The sequence below is a fragment of the Aspergillus tanneri genome, assembly GCF_003426965.1.
Source record: "Aspergillus tanneri strain NIH1004 chromosome Unknown AapTan_2_pilon_pilon_pilon, whole genome shotgun sequence".
In the NCBI taxonomy this organism is placed as follows: domain Eukaryota; kingdom Fungi; phylum Ascomycota; class Eurotiomycetes; order Eurotiales; family Aspergillaceae; genus Aspergillus; species Aspergillus tanneri.
In genome coordinates, this window is record NW_022984629.1 from 5,717,818 (window position 1) to 5,744,905 (window position 27,088).

At 48.6% G+C, this 27,088-nt stretch overlaps 9 protein-coding genes across 9 annotated transcripts; 5 read left to right on the forward strand and 4 right to left on the reverse strand.

Moving 5' to 3' along the window:
- Positions 1 to 386: 386 nt before the first annotated feature.
- On the reverse strand, positions 387 to 1,522 carry ATNIH1004_001794 (isopenicillin N synthase family dioxygenase; the record flags this gene model as incomplete). Its single annotated transcript, XM_033566489.1, has 2 exons — positions 387 to 730; positions 799 to 1,522. 2 exons carry the CDS (start codon positions 1,520 to 1,522, stop codon positions 387 to 389), a joined length of 1,068 nt encoding a protein of 355 aa, XP_033432246.1.
- A 456-nt stretch (positions 1,523 to 1,978) lies between these two features.
- On the forward strand, positions 1,979 to 3,499 carry ATNIH1004_001795 (uncharacterized protein; the record flags this gene model as incomplete). The annotated part of the gene is made up of 1 exon (XM_033566490.1): positions 1,979 to 3,499. The coding sequence occupies one exon, from the start codon at positions 1,979 to 1,981 to the stop codon at positions 3,497 to 3,499; it is 1,521 nt and encodes a 506-aa protein (XP_033432247.1).
- Positions 3,500 to 6,242: 2,743 nt separating this feature from the next.
- Positions 6,243 to 7,489, forward strand: ATNIH1004_001796 (uncharacterized protein; the record flags this gene model as incomplete). Its single annotated transcript, XM_033566491.1, has 3 exons — positions 6,243 to 6,666; positions 6,767 to 7,269; positions 7,316 to 7,489. 3 exons carry the CDS (start codon positions 6,243 to 6,245, stop codon positions 7,487 to 7,489), a joined length of 1,101 nt encoding a protein of 366 aa, XP_033432248.1.
- Positions 7,490 to 8,009: 520 nt separating this feature from the next.
- ATNIH1004_001797 (gelsolin family protein) lies at positions 8,010 to 9,197 on the forward strand (the record flags this gene model as incomplete). Its single annotated transcript, XM_033566492.1, has 1 exon — positions 8,010 to 9,197. The coding sequence occupies one exon, from the start codon at positions 8,010 to 8,012 to the stop codon at positions 9,195 to 9,197; it is 1,188 nt and encodes a 395-aa protein (XP_033432249.1).
- Positions 9,198 to 10,801: 1,604 nt separating this feature from the next.
- On the reverse strand, positions 10,802 to 11,956 carry ATNIH1004_001798 (phosphatidylinositol-specific phospholipase C; the record flags this gene model as incomplete). Its single annotated transcript, XM_033566493.1, has 1 exon — positions 10,802 to 11,956. The coding sequence occupies one exon, from the start codon at positions 11,954 to 11,956 to the stop codon at positions 10,802 to 10,804; it is 1,155 nt and encodes a 384-aa protein (XP_033432250.1).
- Positions 11,957 to 12,597: 641 nt separating this feature from the next.
- On the forward strand, positions 12,598 to 13,113 carry ATNIH1004_001799 (uncharacterized protein; the record flags this gene model as incomplete). The annotated part of the gene is made up of 1 exon (XM_033566494.1): positions 12,598 to 13,113. The coding sequence occupies one exon, from the start codon at positions 12,598 to 12,600 to the stop codon at positions 13,111 to 13,113; it is 516 nt and encodes a 171-aa protein (XP_033432251.1).
- A 3,467-nt stretch (positions 13,114 to 16,580) lies between these two features.
- ATNIH1004_001800 (uncharacterized protein) lies at positions 16,581 to 17,215 on the reverse strand (the record flags this gene model as incomplete). The annotated part of the gene is made up of 2 exons (XM_033566495.1): positions 16,581 to 16,979; positions 17,006 to 17,215. The coding sequence occupies 2 exons, from the start codon at positions 17,213 to 17,215 to the stop codon at positions 16,581 to 16,583; spliced, it is 609 nt and encodes a 202-aa protein (XP_033432252.1).
- A 3,050-nt stretch (positions 17,216 to 20,265) lies between these two features.
- ATNIH1004_001801 (uncharacterized protein) lies at positions 20,266 to 21,240 on the forward strand (the record flags this gene model as incomplete). Its single annotated transcript, XM_033566496.1, has 1 exon — positions 20,266 to 21,240. The coding sequence occupies one exon, from the start codon at positions 20,266 to 20,268 to the stop codon at positions 21,238 to 21,240; it is 975 nt and encodes a 324-aa protein (XP_033432253.1).
- Positions 21,241 to 25,401: 4,161 nt separating this feature from the next.
- Positions 25,402 to 26,475, reverse strand: ATNIH1004_001802 (putative short-chain dehydrogenase; the record flags this gene model as incomplete). The annotated part of the gene is made up of 1 exon (XM_033566497.1): positions 25,402 to 26,475. One exon carries the CDS (start codon positions 26,473 to 26,475, stop codon positions 25,402 to 25,404), a length of 1,074 nt encoding a protein of 357 aa, XP_033432254.1.
- Positions 26,476 to 27,088: the final 613 nt, after the last annotated feature.

A 27,088-nucleotide genomic window follows, 5' to 3' on the forward strand; every position in this document is an offset into this window, starting at 1 on the left:
GGGATAGACTTGATAGTTCCGGATGGTGTACTGCGATTGTAATGTAACGCTGACGATTTACGCGGTCTCTGATAGCAATGACGGGTCATGAGGGTGTATTTATTATTGAGTTTGCTTCTTCCACACTGGTTTTCTGATTTACACATGGCTCTAACACTCTTTCCGGCCAGCAGAACGGCAAACCGGGTTGAAAGGCGCTGTTATGATTTGTATCTGTTCCTGCATTAATCCTCAAGAAATCCTCCATCAGTAAAGGAGAAACTCGATTTCCATTGAAGCCATGTGCCATTCATAAGTTATATCACTGGTCCAATTACGAATCCGAACACGGCTCCTTGATCAATCCCAACGACACCCAACCGTAGCTCGACCGGACCACATTTATCTCACGCCGACACACTCGCAATTGCCGGCTGCGCCCCAGCAGCTCGGTTCTCGACGTGCTTCTCGTCCTCCGTTAGACTATGCCCTGCAACATGCAACTGCTTCACGCGCGCCTTGACATGCTCGCCAGCCACCACAGGCTCGAACTGGGCCGGGTTCGTCGCTGATACCAGCACATCAAGGGGCTTTACCAGCAGATCCAGGTTGAAGTGCCCGAAGAAGGCAATCGAGTAGCGATCGGGGACCTGGTCAGTGGACGAGCCGTTCCTTGTGGACGGTGGCTCCACGACCCGGTGCATGGTTGATGGCAGAATACCGTTGAAGAATCGGGAGAGAAGATCGCCGACTATCGAGCCCGTAATCAGTGTCTCACGTTGTCTCTCTACACCGGACACCTGAGAATGGATGGCTCACCGTTCAGGACCGCACAGTCATCCTTGCGGGGAACATACTCGTACTGGCCGTTATTCCGCAGCACCTGTAGCCCCTCGCCCGAGTCGTTAAACAACAGCGTCATACATCCGTAGTCCGTGTGGGCCGCCGCGCGCACCCTCGTCCGGAACGACTCCGGCTCCGTTGCTGGATAATGCAAACAGGCAATAAAATGATTCTTCTCGCTGATAAACGGATGCAGCGTGTCGGCAGCAAGCCCGACCTCCTCCGCCAGGGCGCTCAGAAGCTCGAGAATGACCCCGTGGCACGAGTTGAAGAACCGAACCAGATCCACTCGCATCGCCTGCGAATCGGCATCAGGCAACCACTGATTGGGTTTCACCGTGTCATCGTCACGGTACATGCCGAAGAACTCCTTTAAGTCCGAGGTCTGCGGATTGTGCGCCAGCTTGAGCGGGTTGGAGTAGCCCTGGCTTGGGCCACGGCCCTTGTCAAGCTTGCCGAGGATTTGCATCTTTTCGTCCAGCGGCTTCGCGAAGAAGCGCCGGGAATGCGCGAAGAGTTCCTCCAATGTAGCCTGGTTCACCCCAGGGTGCTTCAGGTATGCAAAGCCGGTGTCGCGGAGGGCCGTGAAGAGTCGACGGCGCTCGTCGATGGAGACAGGCGTGCGGCGGCTCGATGCATCCTTTTCGCTGAGAGCTGTGAAGTCGATGACGGGCAGGTCGACGGTATCCTGGCTGACCATAGTGGAGGGCGCGTTGGTGTTGTACAGCAAGGCAAGTTTGGTCGGTCTCTTCGAAACGATTCAATGTGTTTTTGAAAGCGTCATGACGACGACTGGAGACTAGATATAGTTTTTTGGGGCTTCATGCGGCTGAACATGCGCATCGTCTGACTCGAAACATGGTCTTGGAGGGCGTAATCCATTTCTCCAGGCTTATTATGGCTGTCGGAGTTTGTGGTTGTAACGACCACGAACTCCGACGGCGTGAGGACCACCATCCACATTTCTCCGGACTCTGTGGGCAAAGATGATGGAGCCACGCAACATGGCGGCGGCCTTTTTCCTGGACTTGCTTCCTTCCGTTTCTCCAGTCGTTGGTATAACTACGCAGCGCATGGTACGATGCGTCCGAGCCTCGGTGCCTTTCTGATCCTCCTCCTGATGATCTTTGGCAACGACATGATCAGAGCTACAGCCATGAAAGCCACCGCAGAAACCGCATTTCGCCTGTCCGGTCTCTGTGCTGGAGGCACAAACCATATCAACATCGGCCAGAGCATCGCCGTCCGGCCTGACGCCGGTGCGCACGATAAGGGTACCCTTCGCGAGGCTTGGGGCCTTAAATCGGGTGTATACACGCCCCGCCAACTGGTGGAAGGGTTTGCGCCGCTGCTGGACACAGTCGTTTTCCGTCTCGGTCCAGATCCGCCCAACGCGAGACCGGCACGGGCTCAACTGCTTGACAACCTGGTCGCCAATCTTGACTCCAACGCCCGGGAAGCCACTCTGCGCCTCCCGGATACTGATCTCGATGACTCCCGCCAGGAGATCGCCGAGCAGGCGAGACGCATTGGCCGGACGCTCGTGCAATACGCCCGCAACCAGACTGGCGGACCGTTCAATCCCGACCTCTACCTTCGCAGTCCCTGTGAGGGCCATCTTCTCATCCCACCCAACGTTGACCTCATGTTTGGACGCCGCAGTCAGCCGCATCTGATGCAGCTGTTCAATGAGTACATGCATCAGATGGTCCTCCTGCGTGACGCCCTGCTACCCTTCAAGAACTACGAGGACGTAGCCATCCCCGTCGACGGCCGCGCTGCTCGAGGCATCCGACACCTCGAGCCATCCCGGTCAGAGTTCCTCACCCACCTTCTGACCAAGGAGGTCACCCAATCAGCAATCATCAAACACGCCCAGGCCCTCCTCGCCCCGGGCATTTTATCTTCTTCTAGCCTGACTTCCTCCCAAGTCAGCGCCGGCTACGGCTTCCAGTATGCTCACGGCCTGGTCCTGCCCGCTTTCCTAACCGGTGGGCCGACTCCGTTCCATCTCCTCCAGTATATACCAGCCAAGCTCGTGGATGGAACCACTAAAGACGTCATCTTCGACTACCGAATCAAGGACTACTATCTTGCGCCTCGCGTCGAGATCCCGGCGGGCACCGAGAAGACTCCGACGCTCCAGTCAGCGGGATACCCCGAGACCAACGGTTGGGGCACGCCAACACTCGGCGTACAAACCGCCAGCATCGGGATCGTTGCACCGACGCCCGATTCGACCGCATCGTCTCCGACTGTTCGGCAGCTGGAATTGCAACTCCAGTTTGAGAACGGCAAGTGCGTGTCCGTCGATCTAGGACAGGTTGCACGTGGTCATCGCTACGCTTATCAGGCATCTAGAGACGGTGAATCCACGATATCAGCCAACGGTAAGCACAGCCCGACGTCCGCCGTGATCCATGACGCGGCTTCCGTCCTCCTGGAGACTGGGCAAGGAGATGGCCTCGTTACAGCCCAAAATGGCGGTTTCCATGTCATCCCCGTGCAAAACCCGGTCGTCGCTCTGGCACTTCTGGGGAAGATCTACCCGGAGAACGTGGTACTTCTACCGGAGTCGGAAGGCCTAGTGCAGGCTGAGAAGGCCGGGAAAGGACTAGAGCCAAAGTTTGTCTTTTGGGGGGGCGTGGAGCATGGTGGATTACGGGGCAAGTTTTAGTTCCGGTGTTTCACATCGAATATCATTCTAGATCTTATTCCCAGGCTCTTAGATACGATCTTGTCATCAATTCAACTGTGCATTCAAAATGGAGCTGAATCTATTAGCTAAATTCTACTTCCTCCACCTCCCTAGCGATGCATTCGAGTGCGGATTTCAGTGATCCACAAGAGGTCAAAATCCAATCCGCCGGATTTGTCGAGGGTTGAACCCGTAGTAGTAGTAGTAGTAGTAGTAGTAGTAGTAGTAGTAGTAGTAGTAGTAGTAGTAGTAGAATTCACACTCGGATCTGTCCTCTACGCTGATTCCCGGAGAAGGTCGCACTCTGACGACCGGGCCATCGGTAGGCTAGCTAGATACGCATACGTAATAAAGTCACAAGATCAAATTCAACCTCGCTCCTGACAAGTATATTTAACCGCTCTGTATATGTTTCGTTACCAGTGACCATGCTCCACCTGCACTCTGACACATTGGTCGCCGGTTCCGTGCCCCGTGTTATATGTCTGTGTTGTGTCCCTGCAACCCTGAGGGATTGGAGGTATAAATGTCCCATTTTAAGTAAAATTCCGATTGCATATTGGAGGCTCGCACCTACGGGCTCTGTGGCGCACTTATAATATCTTTCAAACTTCTAGATTGGCCGAGGAGTCGTGTTTGTAGCATAAATATAATTACCCGTTATGTCAAACCAGTCGTAGCTAACATAATATCTATATACTGCCGGTCATCAGTGATCCGGCGGCCATTCCACAATATTCTTGACCGTAGATCTGCATGCCGGTTGTATAAGATTAGGACATGTTAAACGGACTGCGTTACATACACATGGGCATGGCGTCGTGTCCAATGGCACTAAATGTTCTCAGGTAGGATGCCAGCGCAATCCGACCTGTCTATATTTGCATAAGTACTAAGCTATATATACAGTGGAGGCCCCTATAAAGTTCCAGCACCTGCTTCGTGAGCTCGGGCAGTATCTGTTTAGTCTATACGCCTACCCCTTCTGCTATATCTTGTACACCCGCTCACGCAGGCATCGACGGCACATAGAAGCCGGAGTTGCCTCCTCCATAGAAGTTGTAGACATCTGTACGGCTGCAAGCTTGGTATAGCAGTCTGCGCGCTCGTTACCGGGGATGCCTTTATAGCCGGGACGATTCGTAGTTGTCGGTGAGCTCGTAACCGGATTACCACAATGTGCCCCCCATATTATTCCTTCTTCCTTTACTGAGACGTAAACTAGCCACCATATTCGGGACAGAAATACTGGAATATTATGAGGAGCAGTTGCGAGTTGCTCAATTCGGCGTGAAGGCCTACAAGCCCCATAGCCTTGATTTCCAATCCAGGTCGCTTCCAGACCTAGTCGAGGGGCAGATAAGTAGTTCAAGTGGGACTTGAACGTGAAGTACACTTTCATGTTGCATCTGCCCGATGAAGGGAACTGAATTTCTTTGCCGCGTTCCGAAATTTTACCTGTCGGAGGCATTGTTTGACGACCACGCGGATACGAACAAGGCCATTTTCGAGACTAAACATGAACGACAAGCCCCTATTTTTCTCACTCTCACTGATCAGAAATAGGAATGCATTTTTCCAGTTCCATCTACTGCTCTAGATGGTATTTAGTAGTGAGTATTATGACCATACTGTACCAACAACTCCGACGACCTGGTCCGGAGTGACGTCCAATCTGCTTTGATTTACGAATAGGGCTACCATTTTGCTCCGAATCTCTTTTCTCCAGATCTTGCTCTTAAGACCCTGCTCCACTGGATGTATACCATATAAACCATAAAAGGTTCTTTAGCATGGTTCGATCAGACCCGTCGAATGGAAGGGATAATAGTTTCTCTATGTATCTCAAGACTTTACCTCTATCACCAAACTACAAGACCCGATGGACAATTGTAGAATCCCGGTTGTTCACCATGTCCTGCAAGCGGATAGGACACGACTCATGGGCTGTTTCCGCCAGAGCAGCCTCATGAGATGCCACAGTGTATTGCCCACTTGTTGCTGCCAACTCTCATGCTCTGGAAAGGTCGCATATCCTCGGGAAAGAAAGGAAAAGAAAATGGTCGACTGCTCACGTGGGGGCCAAAAGCCACGGGGCTCACGTGCCCAGCCATTGGCAAATACTCCAACGTTCATCAACCGATCATCAACTGACAATGATTCCACCTTCCGGAGAACCCCCTGATATCCATCTACTGGACCATGTCGAGGAATCCCCCCAGCCCGATCGAGTCCACCTCGTTGACGAGAGACCAGAATGAGTTCGACCGGTAGTCGTCCGGCGAGAGATCCACCAACGATCAATACCCTTCGCCCCAAGATCCCCCAATCAATTCATTAGATCTCCGTTGTGACCCCTGCAATAAGTCGTATCCGCAACGTAGGTATCCTCCCTTTATTACCTATGAAGCGACTCTATAAGGAAACCGGATCGTCCTGACCTGAACAGGGGACCTACCGAGATCGACACCGGCATCGATGCATCATAAAGTCGGGCCAGGAACGCAAGTCCAAGCGGAAATCGTGCGGCAGCTGTGCGAAGAAAAAGCTCCGGTGCTCCTTGACCCGCCCGTTCTGTCTGCGATGCGCTCGATTGGACATCCTCGGTCGATATCCCTCGTCCATCCAGCTACGGAGCCCTGGGGATGATTCCAGGAATAATAATAGCGATGATAATACATTTCCCACAGGATCCCTCAGCACAGAACCATCGAACTTCAACATGGCCTCTGTGGATAGCATCTCCGACCCATCTACTGCTGTAGACATGAACGATGCCCAACCAGATCATGTGCAGCCACTGTTGACCAGCCATATGTCCCTCGAGGCTCCATTACCCGCCTATTGGTGGGGTGATGGCGACTTCTCCGGTATACCGAAAATGGACCATGCATTCGCGGATAACCTCTTCCCGTACCCCCATGCAATGGGTGCTGCGTCTTTCCCCGGGAATGACAGTTTGGTGATTTCTTCGGCCATCCTGCCGACAGAGAGTGACTTCTTCAGTGGTGCAGCCTCGCTGCGCAGTGGATCACTGCTCGGCGCTTCTGTTCCATTGCAGGATGGCTCCCAGTCGGGATCGCTCTCCATGACCCAGCAGAGTCAACGTATGACAGACGAGGAGGTGAGTTCTCTGGGGCGGACGGGTCCGTCGCAGTCGTCAGGCCCCTCGGACAGCGTTTGGCGCGGCACTTCCCTGGAAGTCGATGGGTCGATATCGAGCCGGCTGATAGCGCGTATCTACAGTCCGGGTCACCTCATCTTCCGCCACTCCTTCACCGTCGGGCTCGGGCGACACATGCGCAAAGACCCGAGCAGTCTGTGTCAGTAGGCGCAATGGCATCTGCGCGAATACCCAGGTCTCATCTTTGACTGGGACTTCTGGTCGCCATTCGTGCATCACCGACTGGACCATTGTCCTCTGGGGGGGCATGGTGGAGCCTATGGCCAATGCCTTGGCATGTGTTGAGGCGTATGCCAGTTCCGCGGGGCCGAACTCAGGCTTTGTCCATCGCATGATCACGCTGGAACGCGAACGGCTGGTACGGAAGTTCAACACATACACCAACACCCCCGAGACCTGTCTGGATGCCCTGCATGCGGTTTGTATTTACCAGACCTCGGGCCTCTTTGGTGACCAATTCTTGCCGGCGGTCATTAAGAAGACACGCTTCCCACCGGACGGCGAGGGACGACCGCAGGATGAATTCGTGAAGGCGGCGGAAGGCCAGAGCTCATTTCTCTTAAAGGTATGTCTCCTCCGCGGTGGTTTGCAGACGAAAATAACTCCTTCAGACGACCCGGCGTCTGGACCGTCTCCACGCGAAAACTATGCATATCCACCACCAGGACAAGAGTGACTGGGACCGATGGAAGTTTATCGGATCCCTGCGTCGCAACCTGCTCTTCATGCACATCATCAACGTGTTAGAGTCCAAGACGCGGAAGCTGAACGAGACGTATTTTTAGCCCATGGGAGACGAGATGACTTCGCATTCCATCCGCCCCTTGGCGCATGTGGCGGGCCTGTAGCGCCGATGAATGGTCGCACGTGTTTTGGAGGGACTTGGATTACAATACATCAATATCTCAAACGCACTGATACTGGCCCAGACCTGGCAAGAAACTAGTCTATGGATTTAAAAAACATCAGATAAGCTGTCAAGACACTCTACTGACGCAGGTGGCTATAAATATGCTGTTGTCAGGATATGATTGGCTGCCTGCATTACTAACTGCATACAGATTGCAAGCCTTTGCAGTCTGTCCTCGTTCTGGTCAAAATACGTCTCGGGATAATAGCAAGCATACCTCCATATACTCGCTGTTACAATAAAGTTCAATATGGCTCCTTTGTTTATTCTTCACTGTCAAACTGTTTAAGAATTCCGTGGGTGAAAGTTTACCCGCTAACAAGCACGTGACTTCTATCTACGTCACGCGTCTTTCCAACTCCAAACAAACGGCTATCACAGCCATCTACGCCAATATGCCTCCCCACGAAGGATTAGTCCACCCCAAACAATATGACATCAAGGACAGCAATGTGGAGCTTATTGGAACTGACCTGGACCATCGCGTCAAGTATAACTCGGCCGCATCCGAGCCCGCCTGGAACAATGGCAAGGTGGGGCAGGAACCCGGACTGCTGATCTGGCGCATCGAGAAATTCGAGGTCGTGCCGTGGCCCAAGGAGCGGACCGGCGAGTTCTACGACGGAGACAGCTACATTGTGCTGCACTCGTACAAGTTGGGTGATCGACTCGCCCATGACATCTTCTTCTGGCTGGGAAGCAAGACCACTCAGGACGAGGCCGGTACCGCCGCCTACAAGACTGTCGAGTTGGATGAGTTCCTGCATGGTGCGGCGACCCAGTACCGCGAGGTGCAGCATCACCCCTCGGAGGAATTTGTCTCGCTGTTTCGTCGCATCACGATCCGGTCCGGCGGCGTGGCGTCGGGATTCACCCATGTCGTAGAGGAGAAGCCAAAGGAAGTCCTGACACTGCTGCGCATCTTCAAACACCCAGGCACCGCCCGCCCTGACTCCTTGATCGTGTACGAGGTGGAGCCCACGTGGAAAAGCCTGGACGATGGTGACGTCTTTGTCTTGGATAAGGGTGATAAGATCTGGGTCTGGCAGGGAAAGAACTGCAGTCCTATGGAAAAGGGCAAAGCCGCGCAGGTGGTGCATGATCTGACCCAGGCCAAGCATGTGGATGTGGAGGTACTTTCGCAACTCGAGCCGAGATCCAAGGTTATCGTGGATCTCCTGGGAGGCAGACAGGTGGATCAACTGTCTTTCCGTGCACCGCGGCCCTTCTCATCCGTGTCCAGGGCCAGGGATGAAGGCAGTGATCCCCACTCTCGCAAGCTGTTCCGGCTGAGCGACGCATCAGGACAGCTCTCTTTTGATCTGGTCAAGGATGGGAAACAAATTAGCGCATCAGATTTGGACGGAAACGACGTCTTCCTGTACGATGTCGGTGACCGACTCTGGATCTGGCAGGGTTCGGGAGCCAGTGCCAGCGAGAAGGCCTTATGGCTCAAAGTTGCACAGTCATATGTCCGGTGGCTTCAGGACACTCAAGGGAAGTCAGAAACGCATCTCTCTCCGATCTCCAAGGTGGTGCAAGGCCACGAAAATCCGGCGTTTCTGAAAGCCATCGCCGTCTAGGCTTATTATGTTATACTCTTAGAGTGAGTCGGATATGACGAGGATTAATGGATGCAAGAATGTTTGGTTATGTGTCACATATTGGGCTACGTTATACTATATATACGATGGGATGGAGCAAATTGTTTCATGCCATCAAGATATAGATTTGTTATCTTTGGCCTGTTTTCTACGGATTGGTTCGGAAGAAGGATTCCATTATCAGTTTGAGATGGACTTCTTTGGAATACTCACGCAGCACATGATATGCCTGGGTGTGTTGAAAACTATCCCACAGACAATATCAAAAAAAAGGTATTCCTTAATACAGCTTCGCTGAATTGGCCCTGCATACATGCTAAGGGAACCGCTCCTTCCGCCCCTGCAATCCCTAGAGCCACGCAAGTCACTGAAGTAGCTATGCGTATGAACATGTTTGATCAATTTTTGTCCGGCCCTGGAGATTGATTAGCTCGTGCAAAATAGCTTAGATCTCGTCTCGTCAAGCTCTTGGACCATCGGTCTGGGCTAATATGCTAGACACCAACTGGAAAGAAAAGAAAACCATAAACGGTTCTGGGAACGTTGTAATTTATATATTATTTCTGATTCAAGCCAATGTGATTTTATAGTTTACATATTCCAGCTCAAGAATGGCCCGCAATTCGGTCGGCTAAGTGACCTCCATTACTGTTTCATCAACACGGTCCCAGAAATAGTAGCGACTGCCAGACTAGAACATTACCTCGCAGATTCCGGTTTCGAGACACTTGGTGGCTGTGACGCGTCGAGGGTTAGCAGGCCAAATCTCATAGCTATGCGTTAGCGTCATTATTCGGGCTTTGCCAGTTCCCTTCGTAGTCGATTTCCTTAGGGTCAGTATTCCATTTGTCAGGAATGCTGTTGAGCTGAGTCTATAAGGTCAGTGGTTTATCCTCCATGCAGGTATTTTCAAGCTATAGGATAGTGATATGGCTGTAGATGCTGGGTGCAGGTAATACTGCCATAATTGGAATAGATGGTCTACACAACCGCCACGTCACTAAGGGTCAAGAGAGTGCTCACATGCTGCCAACCATGAAAGAGCCTCTGACCACACACAACTAGTCAAGGAGCCCTGTGAAGTCTTGAATTGGCATACATGAAGTGTGATGCAGGTTAGTAACGAGACTATTGTAGAATGTAAGAACATCAAAACGAGCATATACACAAAAGTTGCGTTTCTAAAACTTCATAACACCATATCCCGCAAACGTACAGTATTCCTGCTTATCTAATTGTATTTGGATTGTTGGAAAAGCAATAGACTTTATTATCTCGAGGCTAGTAGTAACAGCACCGGCTCGTGTAACCGAAACAATAGCTGTTGTACCATGTATATCGACCTGTCCACCCAAAGCACGACAATAATTTATGCGTAATTTTGTAGCTCAACGTGAAATATTGGGCGCAAACAAAATTAATATTTTTCACATTAGGGAAATCTGTACCTCTGCATCTCATTTGGCCATCCTAACTATCGGCCTGGTTCTTGACCACCTCAATTGACATGTCTGACCAAATTCCAGTCGTCAGATAAAACTATAGAGAACCACCATCATGTACTCTTTGCACCCAGACCGATCCTACAGGTCCAACAGCGTCGCCACCAAGTCCGCTGGTTGATCGAAAAAATCAAACATGACGATACCGAGTCGCTGGCCCTTGTGCTGCTGCATGAAGGAGATGAGCTGGTGGTTAGCACCTCCCTGCGGAGTTTTCTGCGTACCATTTCCCAGTGCCATGATACGAGGATAGTCCGGTGGTACATTAGTATCATACTCGCTCGAAGCGAATGTCCAGAAGAGACTGTCGGGGTGCTGCGTCGCCGCCTTGACGAGATGAGATGTGGTGGCATTTAGCTTCCACTGAATGTTAAGTGCGGCGCTCGAGCCCAGGCCTGCTCCTGTCTCGTAGAAATCCCCGATGAACGCCGTAAAGTTCTTCCGCTTATTGTACAGGAGCTCAATATTGGGTGAGTTATCCGTCCAAAGGCGTGGTGGGAAATGCAGCCCCGGCACGTGTGCCACCTCCTCGGTCGGCAGATCGGCCATGTCAAAGCGCCGGAAGAGGGTGATCTTGCCGCGCGCCTGTCCCAGTGTGCCCAGTTCATTCTGCATCGGGTTCAGGTAGTGACGAGCGGGCATTGAAGTCAGGATCTTGTACATGGCGCGCTGCACGGAGATATCATTAGTGGCATTCCGTGCTGTGCCGTCTTCGTACTTCAGGGAGAGGAAGAGAGCCTCGGTGGGATGGTGATCGAGCCAGTGGTAGAAGCCAAAGAACACATCTTCAACAGTGGCTGTCTCAGATTGCAGTGCCGCCCCATGGTAGAAGACCAGTGTGGAGCTCGTAGCGTCCATGGCGAAGCGCAGGTCGAACACACGGATACCGGCGTTGAGCATGTCAATAAGCGAGCGATCTTGGCAACGATACCAGTCTGAGACCTGGAGGGACTCGCCATTGAGGTCGGTGATGGGCCGCAGCGCATCCTGCGTCGCTTGCGAATAATTCCATGTAGCACTGTCATGCGTTCCCGGCAGATTCATGCGCACTACGGGTGTCGAGTCAGGATAACGCTTCATCCAGTGCGCTGTATGCACCGAGGATGGCATATATGGGCCAAAGATTGGGGAGGCATCTTTCAGTACTTTGTCGAGAGCCAGATGGGGGAGGATAGAGCAATGTGCTAAGATAGGCAGGCCAAGGCCAACAAAACTAATCATCAACCCTGCGTGCATGATGCCGTTTTTTCTTTTATTTTCTTTTTTCACTTCGAACAGTTGATACTGAAATCACAGGCTCTACAAAACAGGAGAGAGATTCAACCCCTCTATATCGGTCGGTCTGAGGAGGTGGTTTCCGACAGTCTTGATGGAACGGGCATCACTAAGCAAGGACACAACGGGTTAATCTCCACCACGGATACATACAACGATCCGGTCGAGCCACGTGGGATTCAGTTCTCCACCATCCATTCCACCTGTGTCTGATTTTTATCGAACATCTGCAGTGACCAGCTTGTATCCGTTCTTTTGCGCCTGTGCATTCACATCATAGCCTCTTGTCGACAACCTTACGTTGTGGAGAGCGGCGTACTTGCTTTGTTTTGGCCCTACAGTAAATTTCGCCCTATGCAGATGGAATGGTTGACTTCCCGTATATTTAATTATAATGTCCCAATATCATACATAAAGCCAGAAGGAGAGGGGAATTCTAAACATAGCATTATGGGAAACCCTTCTAAGTCCCCTAGAAGGGTTTGTATGGCTGTTCTTCAACTTCTTCCAGCTTTTTGACCGCTCGCTCGACTCTCTGCCAACAAACCATTGGCCGCTTACTTCCCATCAACCTTTTCCCTATTTTTCATCAACAAACAGTAATGGGCGACTCACAAGACGTCTCATGCCCCATAAACCCTCCTCTATCGACGACTGAACGGACCGTCTTCGGCACCCGAGGATGCGTTGTCTACGGCTACCCCTCAACTGGCGGGGTTCTCAGAAAAGAGGCTGACCTTCTCGACATGCTTTTCCTATCGCTCCCCCGCTCTCATGTATCGCAGCACTCACCCAGTGCCGACGAAGAAGACAGGTTCTGTAATCTCATGCGACGGACTGGTGCGATGTGGTGGCCGAGTAAGGAGGATTGGATCGAGGTGCAAATGGGCATGAGGGAGATGACGGAGGAAGAAGAAAAGGTGCTGGTGTTTGGTTGGCCGACGGATGGAGTGGGTGTGTGGGTGTTGAGGTTTGCGAGTGCCCGGCAACTCCCAAGAGATTTTGGGAGAATGAGTTTAGCGATGAATATGGAGGAGAAGATACAGATGATGAGAGAGTATGGCGCTACGTTTGTGGAAGATGTCACGCAGGTGGAGGAACTTCATGATACATTTTGAGGCCTACTAGTCTTGGGATGGGTACTTGTGGAGAGGAATTTTAATATGCTACATGTAGGCTGACCGTTGGGAAGGGATTTTTTATAACTATTACCAGAGACTGTTACTTCATTTCTAATATATATCAAATGGTTTGTTTATCTCTATAAATCTGGGCTATTATAAACCTTATAATATAGCCTTTTAACTAGTCTAATATATATTAATTATCGCCCTCCTTACTCTTCGGAGGGTTCGTGCATTAAAATCAAATGCTCCTGCTGCCTTTAGGGTAGATAAAAATTGACCATTTTGAAGCGCATTAAGAGCCAGGATAATTCTCCTATTATAAGAATTATCCTCCATTTGATAATGTGGATAGTGTAGAGTAATTTGACAGTTTTGGTGATACTGCGGGGAAAAAGTCGGACACTCCGTGTCCGATTACGTTAGTACAGTAGTATAAAACAGGTTTATTAGAAGAACAACTCTTGATTATTATTATTAGGTGTTGGAAATCAGGATGCCTAAGGCACCTTCGTATATCCTAGTCCCGCAGCGATGTGATATATCATATTCAGGGGCTAAGGGACACGTAGACATGAGGAAGCGTTTGTCTACGCTCTCTCTCGTAGATAGAAGAATATACTCACCATGCGATACTAGATCGCACCGATAGTTTCAATATACCATCCAGTCACCGCTATCCTAGCACCTCACGACATAGCTTCTTCCCCGAGATTCTCAACATTAGGCATAATACTGCGATATCGCTCATCACACGGCCGGTTAGGTAGGGGACTGGGTGAGGTAGTATAACGCTATAAGCTGTAGGAGCAGGCGAATATGGGAAGGAGGCCCCAGGGGCCACCTTGATGGTGGGCACTGGGGAGGACAGAGGGAATTCTATTGAGTTTTGTAAAGGAATGTATTGCCTAAGCTATCCTTAATAGTGTCAAATAATATGGGTGTTGGTGAACCAGAATCATGTGACCAGATCGGGGTAAACCCCCGCGGAGCACACAACAAAAATAATCATATAGAAATACCCAAGAATAATCAAGAAGAGCCCAACCAGCTCAATTCGACCTTTTTACCAATCGTACTATAATTCCTCTTCGGGACTAGCCGAATATCTGACAATAAGTCCCCGCAATCCGCGGCGGGCGACCCCCCTCCTGCCGCCCGAATCCGCGCCAAATGAAACTCTAATTCCCATTGAGATTACCGTATGGACGGGACTTGAACCCTTTCGGGATCCCGAATCCCTCCCAACGGCCAGCCTAGTTTTGTTTATCTTTTCACGACTAATCTTCTCCCGTTATCTCCAATTTAACGAAATTTAATTACATAAGCCCATAATGGCTTTTCCACCCCCTCTGGGCTCTGGTCCATTTTGCGCCCAGTCGCCGTTTTAATTCCTTAGATGGAATTTGAATGGCCAATAAAAAAGAGTTATAAGGTACTCTGTACAGTGTTATTTATAGTAAAACAATCCAGAATTAATTCTTAACCACAACTACCCTTCCAACAATTACTAGTGCTAGTCTTCCGATGTCGCTGAATTTTCGGTGTTTCCGCCAGGAGCGTCTTCTTGCCGAACACAAGCTAACATCCAATGTGTTGTACCATCACAAGTCCATAATAACGTACATTAGGGACAGAAATATTTCGACTCCGGTGACCTAGCTCTTTCTATGGCCAGTCAGTGACTGATAGTGTAATTCAAACTAGCACACTGACCAATCTGTGTGGGAGAATATTGCATACAAAATTAACTAACAGCCCCCTTTATCACCAGACCAACGTTGGAAATCTTGGGAGTGACAGGAAACGAGGTCAGACTTTTTCAATGGATAATAGGCAGAAAATCATATTGTTGTCTAATTTTTGGTTTTACAGTACTACCTTCAGGCTCTCAAACTTCCTTTATTGAGGTCCTTCTAGCATCTATGTCAGATAATCTTGTATCTAACATTCCCAATATCTTAGGCAGAGAATCGCCCTTTAACGCAAATTGCTACACTGTATCTATAGTAGGCCATTTTATAAGATTTGCAACCCGCCAGGATATTAGGATCTAGTGACCTGCAGGTTAAACTAACAATAGCAGGGTTATATTAGGCCTCCTTGAATTCACCTAGTGTTGGGACTGAATATATTAGAAAAGTCTGGCCAAGTGGATCTGTTGGAGCTAGCCATCTGAAGTCATTCATTCAGTCTTGATAATGTGACTGTCCGATTCCTGCTTCGGCCTTCGAATCGGAGGAGGAAACCTCGGGGCTTGAAGCTTCAGCCAGCGAAATTTGAGATTGTCAACTGCCCCCACAGTTTGGTCAATCGACTGGTACTGGTAGGGTAAAGCGAATAGTCACTAAGCGAAAGTATTTGGTTTGCTTGAAGGGGCGCCAACCTGTGCCACAACTTCTTCATCTCGTAAAGTAAAAGCAATTAGGCGATTAACAGCGTCATGTTCTCGCAGATAGTCGTTAATCCACCGGTCTACAGCATCCACATCCCAATCTCCCCGGGGAAGACGAAGTGAAGGAACACCGCGGACAATATTCTTAACCTTGCGTTCAATAGCCCAAGGCGTACGTTTGTAACCTCGACGTAATAGTAGCCAGGACAGTGTTAGAGGGCTAATATATCTGGAGGAAAAATAAAGAGCAATGACGATTTCACTACCTGACCAAGGCTCTGCACGGATTGTTCATACAACATGGAATATTTAATGACACAAAATACCTCATGCGCGTCTATTGAATTTTCCGCTTCCCGAAGGCACACCGTTATTTAATGGACCGGGAATTAACAACCGATCACATGCGTTTGAGCTAATTTTAGGGCATGAAAGCCCTGCAGAGAATATCCATCAAAAAAAAAGAAGGGGATGGGGTTGGCTGGAAAGTTGCCCCACTGCGAAGGAATGGGAAACATGACATGCACCCGCGCGATCACAGGTGAAAGACAGGGAAGATGGTGACAATTTATATTATGAGAACTTTGGCTTTAATCCGAGGAAACCACATGCAGCCTGCGTTAGTTGCTCTCATTGTACTAATTAATTAAACCTTAAGCCCCAATCAAAGAACATAGGGGTTGGTCCGGAGAAGCTGAAAAATTCTCAATCATCTGACACAGGTCCTCCAACAAGGAAGAAATTTGCCCTTCCGAAGCAACATGAGATCTCACGTAAACACGCAACTGCAGGTGCTGCTTCTCGGGGATCGAGATTATCCATAGCGTGTCCAACGGGTCAAATTCGTTCTCGCCCCCATTCCAGACTCCACCGTCCCCACTGAGAGGTTGATGTTATTCTCGATGTTCTGATGTTGATAGATGTAACCGAACTGGGTGCCCGAGGCCCACTCCGTGCTTTTTTTCGACAATATCTCGAAGCTCGACAGAGTCGTAGCGAGCAGTCTGAGCCTTCTGATCGCGGACATAATGAAGGAGATCTGTTACAGACCAGTTTGGCTCCAAATTCAGTCGCATAGGATGAAATTAAGGCATGGCCCTATAATCTGATCGATGTTAGCTAGTGGCAGACTGCGGGCGTTGACAGTTTGGCCGAGCACGAGGGATTGGCTGTAGTGGGCCTTAGACAGGGCAGCAGCCACTGATGCCATGATTAAAGTCGCGTCTGTAAATGCTGGTGGTGGCGAAGGAGAACGGATACCTCGAATTTGCATGAGTATTGCGTCCTGACGGATTCCTCCATCGAGGCTGGGCGGCACAGTCATGAATGAGCTATCAAGGTATGTTCTCCAGAAGTCGAGGGCTTCTTTGTTAACCTGCTGACGGCGGTAGTACAGGAATGAGGAAAAGTCGGTCTCCTGCGGGGCGGACACAAATTTCGTTGGATCGTTATACGCAGTTTGGATCTGGTCGCATAGCAAGGTAGGCAAACCCCATCATACTGTGCGTGGGAGATGCGAATGCTGAAGATATGCTGCGACTGAGGAAGGTTGGACAAAAGAGTATATCTCAACGGCAGTAGTAGAGTGCCGGTAGTGGTGGCGCAGTGGTAAGCGCACCAAGGCAGCCTTTGAAGAGCAGGATTGGTCTCCCTCGCTTTTTGGACATTTACCACCTCAGCGTCTCTATGGAGAGACACCATAACACGGGGTAATGGAGTACCCCAGCCTTTTCACAGGTTAAAGTGGAAACAATCACAGGCCTATCAGGCGAGGCTCAAAGTTCGCCCGCAGGAAGCTTGGAACATCACAATGGAATTACAATCATGTATTTAGAATAGTTAGTTAACCTGCATATCGCCGAAGGCGAGGGGTCAGTGTATGAATACTACTACTACTACTACTAGTGTGGTAGAGTTGGTAGTAAGCTGTTAAAGGCGATATGAAATTTTATACAAAAACACACAGTAGGTAGGGAACTGTTGCCCTTACATTTTCTTTCCGCTGCTGTGCCCTCGCAAGCCACGATACAGGACATCTACGGCCAGGGATTCCTCAGCAGTTAAGCCTATGAGTTAATTTTCATGTCATCGGTGACCAACTAAGTGCCAATGAATCGCTATAAGCCTATCCAGCAAAAGTAGGTATTATTACATACATCAAGCAGCTGATTCTGTGGCTATTAATGCAACTATGGGATGACTTGTTGACATGATCGGTATAAACAATCATTGGACAAGTTTCACACCCAGTAAGTGGATAATATTTACTAAGTCTTCCGCTCTGGAACACACTAACTTATATCTAAGGACCAATAATGTTGTATTCAAAGAACTCCAGTTATTTTACACTTGAATAATGCTAAGAAATTAACTGGACAAAACATTATGTGATCGTCATCGATCTACTGACTTTATATAAAGTATGGGTATTCAGTTGCCTAAGGATTTAAGTATTTGGTTTATTGTTGAGGGGGTAATTCATGGACCCTAAGATCGGTTTACCCCGTTCCTATAGTAAATTACAGCTGAGCCATATTCATTATTGCTAACAGGATGCACGAATGTGTTGTCCATAATTCCTAGGTACATGGAATAGTTGAGCATAGAGTTGGCTAACAAGCAGGGAATGCATAATTGCTGAGTTACACTGCATATATTAATTCAGCTGCAATCTGCAGGTCAGGTATAGATATTTGCGGCCATGCACACTATTACACTAACCTTCAGCTTTAGATTTTTTATTTATGCCTTGTTAAAGGAGATAGCAGTATATTCGTTTCTTTTCTTCCCATTCTAAAGCAGTATATCCTAGCCATTTTAATCTTGCACAGCAGAGAGATAACATGGGGATGCTTGGTTACTGAGGGTGGCATATTTATAAGAATTATTGGGAGAGTTTGGTGCCGTCCAGTTAGTATAACTTAATGACTAGTCCGTAGTGAGGGGTTTTTGAGTGATTTTTGGTACTGTAAATATCGAGTGGGCCCGCAGCAAAGGGCACAGGGTGACCTTGGCAGGCGGTCTCTTACACCGATTGGATGCCTAGTCTCAGGGAAAAGGCTTGCTAAGGGCCGAGCCGGGCTGTCTCCACAAGTGCAAGAGGTGGCGGCATCCTCAGGGAAGGCATCACCACAGAGTCAATCCAAAGCTGCTGGGGGATGATCCGATAGGAGGTTCTAGGATCCATAACTAGGATTACCAAACTCAGTAATGCCAAACAATTGTAACGAAGAACCGTGCCCCGCGGGGCTTAGATTTACCTCACTACCTTGTTATTGTATGCTGCTACCCCTCTCTAGGAGGGTGACGTAGATAGCTTGATAATCAGGCTCATTATAATTTTATTTAATTCTGACGAGCACTGGGCATCTTTCGCGAAGGTATTTCGTAACTGATTTTCGCGGACCTGAAGGCTGCGCTAGCAGTCCGACAGACTTCCAGGCCTCGGAACCGAGAGATCACCTTATTACAGCGCAAACGGTAAGCTGAATTTGAGGTGCCTTCCAAAGCATCCACCAAGCTGTACTAGCCTTTCAGGTAAATTACACTCTTCTCCTCTGCAGTAGAGACAAGGATAGCAATTTCTGCTTCGATTCTAGTTGCCACATATTTGTAACCCTCTTCGCGGGAAAATACCCAGTCAAGGATACCCATGGGGTCACAAGCGTAGTGTGACAAACAGTGCAAACATTGAGACAGCCCCGGGGCCTCTAACATTCTACGTTCCAAATCCAGACACCTACGGTGTTGTGAACTCAGGGGAAATGGGGCGTAGGGAGCTATTCTATTAACTACAGGCCAACTAGCCACATTAGGAAGTAGATGTCCTTCGGTGGAAACACTAGGAATCATAGTATCTCAACCAACTGAGTCTCTTGCATTCCTATCTAGGTGCTCAACTAACTAAAGGATTGAGGGGTAGAATGGATCGGTAGATATTTCCGCACCGCCAAGTCGGGCGGATTATAGTGTTTCCGTAACAGAAGTATTGGAAGAGAAGTTCTATCTATTAGAATAACAGAAGAGACTTGTATGCGTTATTTTAGGTATCTTAACATAACATTAGTGAGAGATATTCCACTGGTAAGAAGGTGCAAGTCGGGGGAGAGAATAAGACCTATATAAAGCCAGCAGATGATATGCACAATATCCTTAATAGGGAGTCGCTCAGCAACCTACTGGCTAAGTTTAAACGGTAGCCACAAAATCACTCAAACCTGCATTAGAGTACACGTCACCAGCATTCACTATCCCTGTTATACGCCACAGTGTAGACCTCGCCAAATCGCGGGTCGGGTTTCGACCCTGCACTCAGAACCCGCCAAGAAAAGTAAATGACGGTATTATATACCATCATTACACAGGTACTCATATTGGTTTTACGAAATTTCATATATAATTCCGTAATATATGGGCCTTTCGATTCTTGGTGGGTTGTTAGATAAACCCATTGGTACTCAAAAAAGCAATATGGCGAGGTCTACCACAGATTATTCATGTGAATGGTTGATTCTTCCTTCACTTTTCATGGCTGGATCAAGCATAAATAGAGCCGATGATACCTGCCATAGATGCACCATTGCATACCAGTATTAGACACCAACACTTAAGTAGAAGTGTTCCGCAGTATTTAATCAGCCCAAACGAACCCGTTGCCTAAATTTGGTATATTAGTAACCAAATCTTTCGTTCCAGTCTTTTCGTTGCATATGATGTGCTAACTGGAGATTAGATCTAACCAAGCCGCTATAATGGCACACCATTTGTCTAGTGTGGCCTGGGGACCTAACAGGCTTGATATCTTTGGTATTGGTACCGACAACGCCTGCTACCACAAATGGTGGAACGGTTCGAGCTGGGGTGGATGGGAATCACTTGGTGGAAAGTTTAGCAGTTCCATTGATGCTGTTAGCTGGGGGCCTAACAGAATTGACCTTTTTGGTCTTGGCATCGACAACATCTGCTATCACAAATGGTGGGATGGGTCTGGCTGGCACGGCTGGGAGTCCCTCGAAGGGGTTCTTACCAGCAGTATTCGTGCAGTGAGCTGGGGTCCCGATCGCCTAGATCTTATTGCTCGGGGCACCGATAATGTGTGTTACCACAAGTGGTGGAATGGTTCAAGCTGGGGCGGATGGGAGTCACTAGGTGGTGTGCTGAACAGTGGCATTGAGGCCGTTAGCTGGGGACCTAACCGTCTTGATCTGTTTGCGTTGGGTACCGACAACGCTGTCTGGCATAAGTGGTGGGATGGAAACAGCTGGGGTGGATGGGAGAGCCTTGGTGGTGTCGCAACCAGCCCTGTCTCGGCAGTTTCCTGGGGTTCAAACCGCATTGACTTCTTTGTCAAAGGTACCGACAATGCCCTCTGGCACAAATGGTGGGACGGCAGAACGTGGGGTTCCTGGGAGTCCTTAGGTGGAACCCTGTCTAGCGATGTCAAAGTTACTAGCTGGGGCGATCACCATCTGGATATATTCGTGCGCGGGACAAACAATTCCTGCTGGCATATCTGGTATAATAGCAAATGGGGCAAATGGGAACAAATCGGCGACAATACCTTGTTCAGTGCAGTTTCTGCTGTCTGTTGGGGACCTGGCCGCATAGACCTTTTTGCAGTTGGAACGGATAAAAATGCCGGTTTGCATCAGGCATGGGACGGTAAAACTTGGAGCAAGTGGGAATCCCTTGGAGGAGTCTTGCTCAGTCAACTTCGGAATTATTAAATTGCTCTCCGTAAGGATTAGCTCTTGTTATATCCGATCGGGCATTGGCCTACCTACCAGTCTTATCATTCATTGATCGTTTATGCCCTTTTAATATGATCAGCATAACATATTCCGCCAAAAGTGTTGACCAAGCAAGCTGTGTAAAAAGGCCCGCTATCTATAGAAGCAATAGCGGCGGAATCCGACGATGGAGACAACTCGTCAGATGATGACATTATAGTGCCCCTCTTCTCGACTGCGTGACTCTGGATATCTAAAGCATTAACATGTCAAGGAATATTAACAGAACTTCTGGCCGTCCAACAGGTAAGATATTCCTGTCCAATAGTTCGAAAGATTTACTAATAGAGGTACATGGATCAAGGAGTCTCGGCTCCGCGCCTTCCTGCTCTTGCAAACCACCTGTTTAAGTCGATGTCGGGGAAATACGTCGTTAGGAACGAGAGAGAAGATCTAAAAAGAATCAATATCCAACTCCAGCAAAGGTGCGATAAGTAAAGATAGATTATTACCAGACTCCGGAGTGATTTAAACGCAGGCGTGCAGTAAAGAATAACAGTAAATATACTGCAAACAGATAATAACTCGCTCCGGGATCAGTATAAACGTTTGCTGCAGGCGAATACTTAGACCTAGGGCTTGGTGGAAAGACCACGGCGGCTTGATGCTCTATCTTAATAGCTTGTATAAGGCTGACCTGATAAATATAATAGAAATAATATTTCCGCGATCAAGCTTAATAACACTGTGGTAGTGGCAGTTATTCTGGTTATAATAGACCATACTCTATGGCGGGTCGTATAATATTCATAACCCTGTTAACTCGGCCAGTAGCCAAAAGGATTAATATAGGCTTGTTAGGTGTGCAGAGAGTAGATCAGGTGTATTTTAGCAGGGGCAATCTATTAGGTAAAGTTCCTACATAAGCAAATATTATAAAAGCCAGAGGAAATCGGCACTTTGTTGCCAACAGAGCCAGCAGTTCAAGACCACATAACGCTGCTGCAGCCCCGAGAGGCAGGGCGTTCTGTATTGTCTTATTAGACATAATGCCTCCTGATACCTTACCCAGCCAATAACAACCAGGGAAATCCAGACACGAGGATATTGTGCCAGAAGGGAACTGTTTGTATACCTGGAAGCATGCTCATGTAGGGCATCTGAGTCACTGAGCTCCTGGCAGGTGATGGCCCTCCAGGAACGTCTACCAGAGCCGCAACTTAGTTAACAAGGGTAAGAGAGCCCGAGAGCACAGCATGGCCGAGACATGGCTGGTAGATATAAACTAGAATCCTTCTAAATATTAGACTTGGATTGTAAGCCTAATTTAAACAGAGTGTGTTTTTATTAAATATAATAAAATATATAAAAGGGACAGTGGGCTTTTTATTCTTTAATCTAGGCTCTAGTAAGATAAATTATACTTAGTGTTAGTATAGTGGATGTATATATAACAGATAGTATTATCTAGATTAGAGATTTAAGATTTAAAAAATCTATTTAAATTAAGCAGCAAATGCCTGAAAAGACTTCTGGCTAACTAGAATCACAGCTCTGTATTTAATAGCGCCTTAAAAAAAGATTAGTGTACTCCAGGTTTATATACTTTTTTATATAGTGTTAAAATTTCGACATGTGTGTTAAAGCCTTTTATAGCTAGTGTTAATACTATTTTTTATAATTGCAAATCTGTTATACACAGTGCTAAGCTCTTTTATATTTTATACTAATAAAAAGTCTATAGCTCTGGAGCTGTGTTTCTAAGATAATTTATCCTTTATAGTAGCTATTTAAAAAATCTACTATAGGTAGGTGTTAGGAGCGCTCGGAAGCGCGATAGCTAGATCCTGTCAAATAATATGGTCTTTGGTGGACCAGAATCATGTGACTAGATAGGGTAAAACCTCCGCGGAGCACACAACCAAAACAAAAAGAATAACCAAGAAGAATCAACATAATCAAGAAGAGCCCAACCAGCTCAATTCATTCAAATAAGACCTCTTTACCAATCGTACTCTATTTCCTCTTCGGGACTAGCCGTATATCTGACAGATCCTTAGCTAAGATGCTTAGTCAGGTGCGAAGTGTTTATATTCGCACCCGCGGGCCTGAACTCTTGAAGGCCAGCGATTAGTTCTGCAATATACGTGGTCCTATCTTCTCTCCCATATAGACACTCCCTTTCGCACCGTAGCGCCCCATTCAGCTCGTTACCAACCCCCACGCATAACAGTAGGCATGCATCCGGCCCACCAACTTATAGTAAATAAAACTATTTTAATATCTACCTTTAGCCGGATAGCAGCTTGTTGGACCTTGCGGTAATACGTGTTCTCGAGTCCCTACGCCCCATTTCCCCTGAGTTCCACAACAATCTCCAATCAACTTGGATCCGGATAAAGGGGGTGCCGGGAATCCAATTAACTTGGACCCGGAGGAGGGAGAGGGGGTTGAGAACCCGATTATTCTTTAAAGTAAGTGATTTTTTTGTACATGTTTCCCTGCACCAAAACCATCACCAGCATGTCCCAGCCATACGGGCCCTGTGTACGGCACCTAAGCATGGCTTGCACCTCTATGCGGTGCTTAGGACTAGTAACCGGAAGGTGAAACCAAGCAAGCCACCTGATATGCCAAAATTTCTCACCTAGGTGTGGTGGTAGATTCTGGCGGCAATATAATTAGAAATTTAGTTTTGATCATTTGGCCATATCCGTCCGCCGTAATCCCGCCGCTCTACGCTCCTGGAGGGGATTCTGACCTGAGGGAACCGGTACCGACCGTTGATCCTGCAACCAAGTGCTTGTTTCAGTCGCCTTGGTCCCAAAGTATCATATACGATGGTGAAAATAGTTTGGGTCCCTTTGAACAGCTTTATAGGAACATTGAAGAGTGCCAGCGTGAAGTCAATCCCGGATTCTGGCATATGGGCGAACCAGAATTTTGCTTCATTCACAACGCGCACTTGCTGAGCAATAGTCTCCTTACAGCTTTGTTCACTCAACTCCAGTATTGACACACGCGGCGCAGCCAGATTAGATGGTTGTATTATACTGTTATGCAATTTGTTGACGAGATTGTAGCTTGACTGCTTGTGTGATTTTTCATTATTATTGTAGTTTTGGGTCCAATCCACGGCCTCGCCAACCTTGCCCATCCCTTCTTGCAGACCGATCTATATGTCCAAGAATTGCCACCTTGACCTTCTTGTCTTCTGCATGCTTCAGACCTAGCTCGGCTATCTGTTTCAGTTTCTCTCGACGCGCGGCCGCATCACGTGGAGGAATTTGATCCCCCTGGCATCGCCAGCATCCTCTTTCGGTTTTGGGGCTGATAGGGGGTTCACCTCAGCTATATTGTATCATCAGCACTGCTTAGGTTCAGGCTCATGACAATCAAGGCTAAATTTGATGAGCACTCGGGACAAAAGATCCTCATATCTGGACCGTAAATCGGATTGTTCTTGTTTCAGAGAATCATATGCTTCGTTCCACAAAGGAGCAGGAGTGGATTAAGCATCTATAATATCTGTAGCTTGCTTTTGGGTTGGATTCAGGGCAGCAGTAGCCTTTTTCCCAGTCTCTCCTGCAGAGCTGGCCTTTATATCGTTCGTCACGTTTCCAAATATCTGAGCATCAAATTGTGGCGGAAATGACGGGAAGAATCTGAAATGATAAGCTTAGTTCCCTATAACCCTAATACAGTACCGGAGCGACCGGATGCGAGACACATGAACACCTTGATATGTCTTTATCTATCGCCGAGGGGTTTGACGGTTGCAATAGGATCCCCAAGTAGGCACTGTCATATTTAAAAGGGGGGGCTGATATAACAGACAGAGCCTCAGTGTATCTATCGGGCATGCAGAAGATGGGTCGGCTGGAGACGACATAATAAATCAACCAGACATCTAGGGGATTAAACGAGGCCAACAAGGTCCTACTGTTAATAGAGTTTCTTATTATTTATTATCTACGATACAACTTGTGCTGACCTGGAATTCAACCTGCTGATTAACCTGCAGGACTGGGGTGATTAGAAAGTTGAGATAGCTACAACTAGCAAAATGAAATCTCAGCTGTTCAATATGAGTCATGCAGGAGGAGAAAATCACACTCATCATGCAGTACTCCACAATGATGACACCGATACAATCCCTCAATACTCCGTACGAATCTTGTGATCAACACCCCGCAGTATCGCAAGAATCTCCCCCCATACCTTCTCTCTAACCATCGCCTGATCGGGATCAGTCACTATCGGGCCCGGGCTACCACATCTATTAGCTTGGATTCTCAATTCTGCCGAGCAAAAGGTAACTCGCTCTGCAATAGCCTGATTATCCAGCCACTTCCCGTGTGTCTCGACTCCCTGCGTCACCGCATGCAATAATGTTTTGCTCCCTTCCTGGACCGTCCGTGCCGCCAACGCCTGCACCAGCTTCAGAATCCACGGCACCTTCTCTCTCGTCAGGAGATCTGACTTGCAGAACCCAGGTGCCAGGCAGTTCACCACCACGAGTGGCTCTCCATGCTGATCGCGAGGCACTAATTGGGCCAGCTCCATAGTGATGAAGATATCCATCAGCTTGGTGACCCCGTACCGCTCCGTGGGACCTCCTGCAGCCTGGGCCCTCTTCCACCGCTCCTGGTTGTTCAGAACAGGAAAGATGCGATCCGCATTCCGGTCGGGGAATTTTACGGATTTGTGGTTATCGCTGGCGAGGATGGCCAGATGCGGTCGCGACGAGGGATGTTGCTCCCGCGTGCGCAGTAGCACCGGCAAGAGTTCCAGACTGAGCAGCGCCGTCGAGAGTACATTGACCTGGAGCTGTCTCTCCCACCCATCCGGGGTCACCGCCCATTCCAACGAGGCGACTCCTGCGTTCATGATGGCCATATCCAGACGGCCGCCATCCTGAATGACGTATTGTCGAACTCGAGCGGCGAAGGCTTGCACACTGGTGAATGAGGACAGATCCACGGGCCATACCAGCACTTTATTCTTGTCCGTGCAGCTGGTGCTCGATTCGATGTTGGTTTTCGCTACTTCGCCTTTGGCGAGAGATCGAACGCCGATAATCACGGTGGTGGCGCCCAGAGCGAGGGCATGTCGGGCGGCTTCCCGACCGAGACCAGTGTTGGCTCCTGTGATCAGGATGGTTTTTCCATTGATAGCAGAAGAGGGAGGGAGGGTTAACTTTGTGAAAAGGAGGCCGTATAATCCGCTCATAATGATGATGATCCTGAGGATGGATCGAAATCGTTGCTGTGTGGATTTAGTACGCGCTATCAGTATCGTTTATACTTTGGATCTGCGAAGCTGAAGTGGTCAGAGACGGAGCAATGTCTCGCCGATGTGTATAAAGGACGGGCTAATGCCGGTAAGCCTGAGAATGAGCATACTAGCTCACCGTATAGACCAGGGTGATGAAATACCAGTATTTACCTTTGTCTTGAAGCCGCCGATATACGACGCCCAGATAGGGTTGTAACGAATTGTTGGTATTCGCTACGTCATATAGATTATTATGTAAATACTTAATTGATCGATATTACTCCGGAGTAAGTTGTCAGCTGAGATAATAATAATGATTATGCCACGTCAATTCCGTCCCTACAATACAAGAATAGATTTGGTGAACAAATCCTCTTATATCCGGACCAGGTCTTACCCCCGCTAACTCCGGCCGTGGACCAGTCTCTATTGTTTCTCCCTCTTTGTTGCTGTCGATGCGGATGAAAATTCTATCCGTAGGCAGACCGACCTATTTTCCACGTGTCTGACGTGACACAAAGCCAGGAAAAGACATGGCTCGGGGGTGTTTGGCAGGGATGGCACGCGA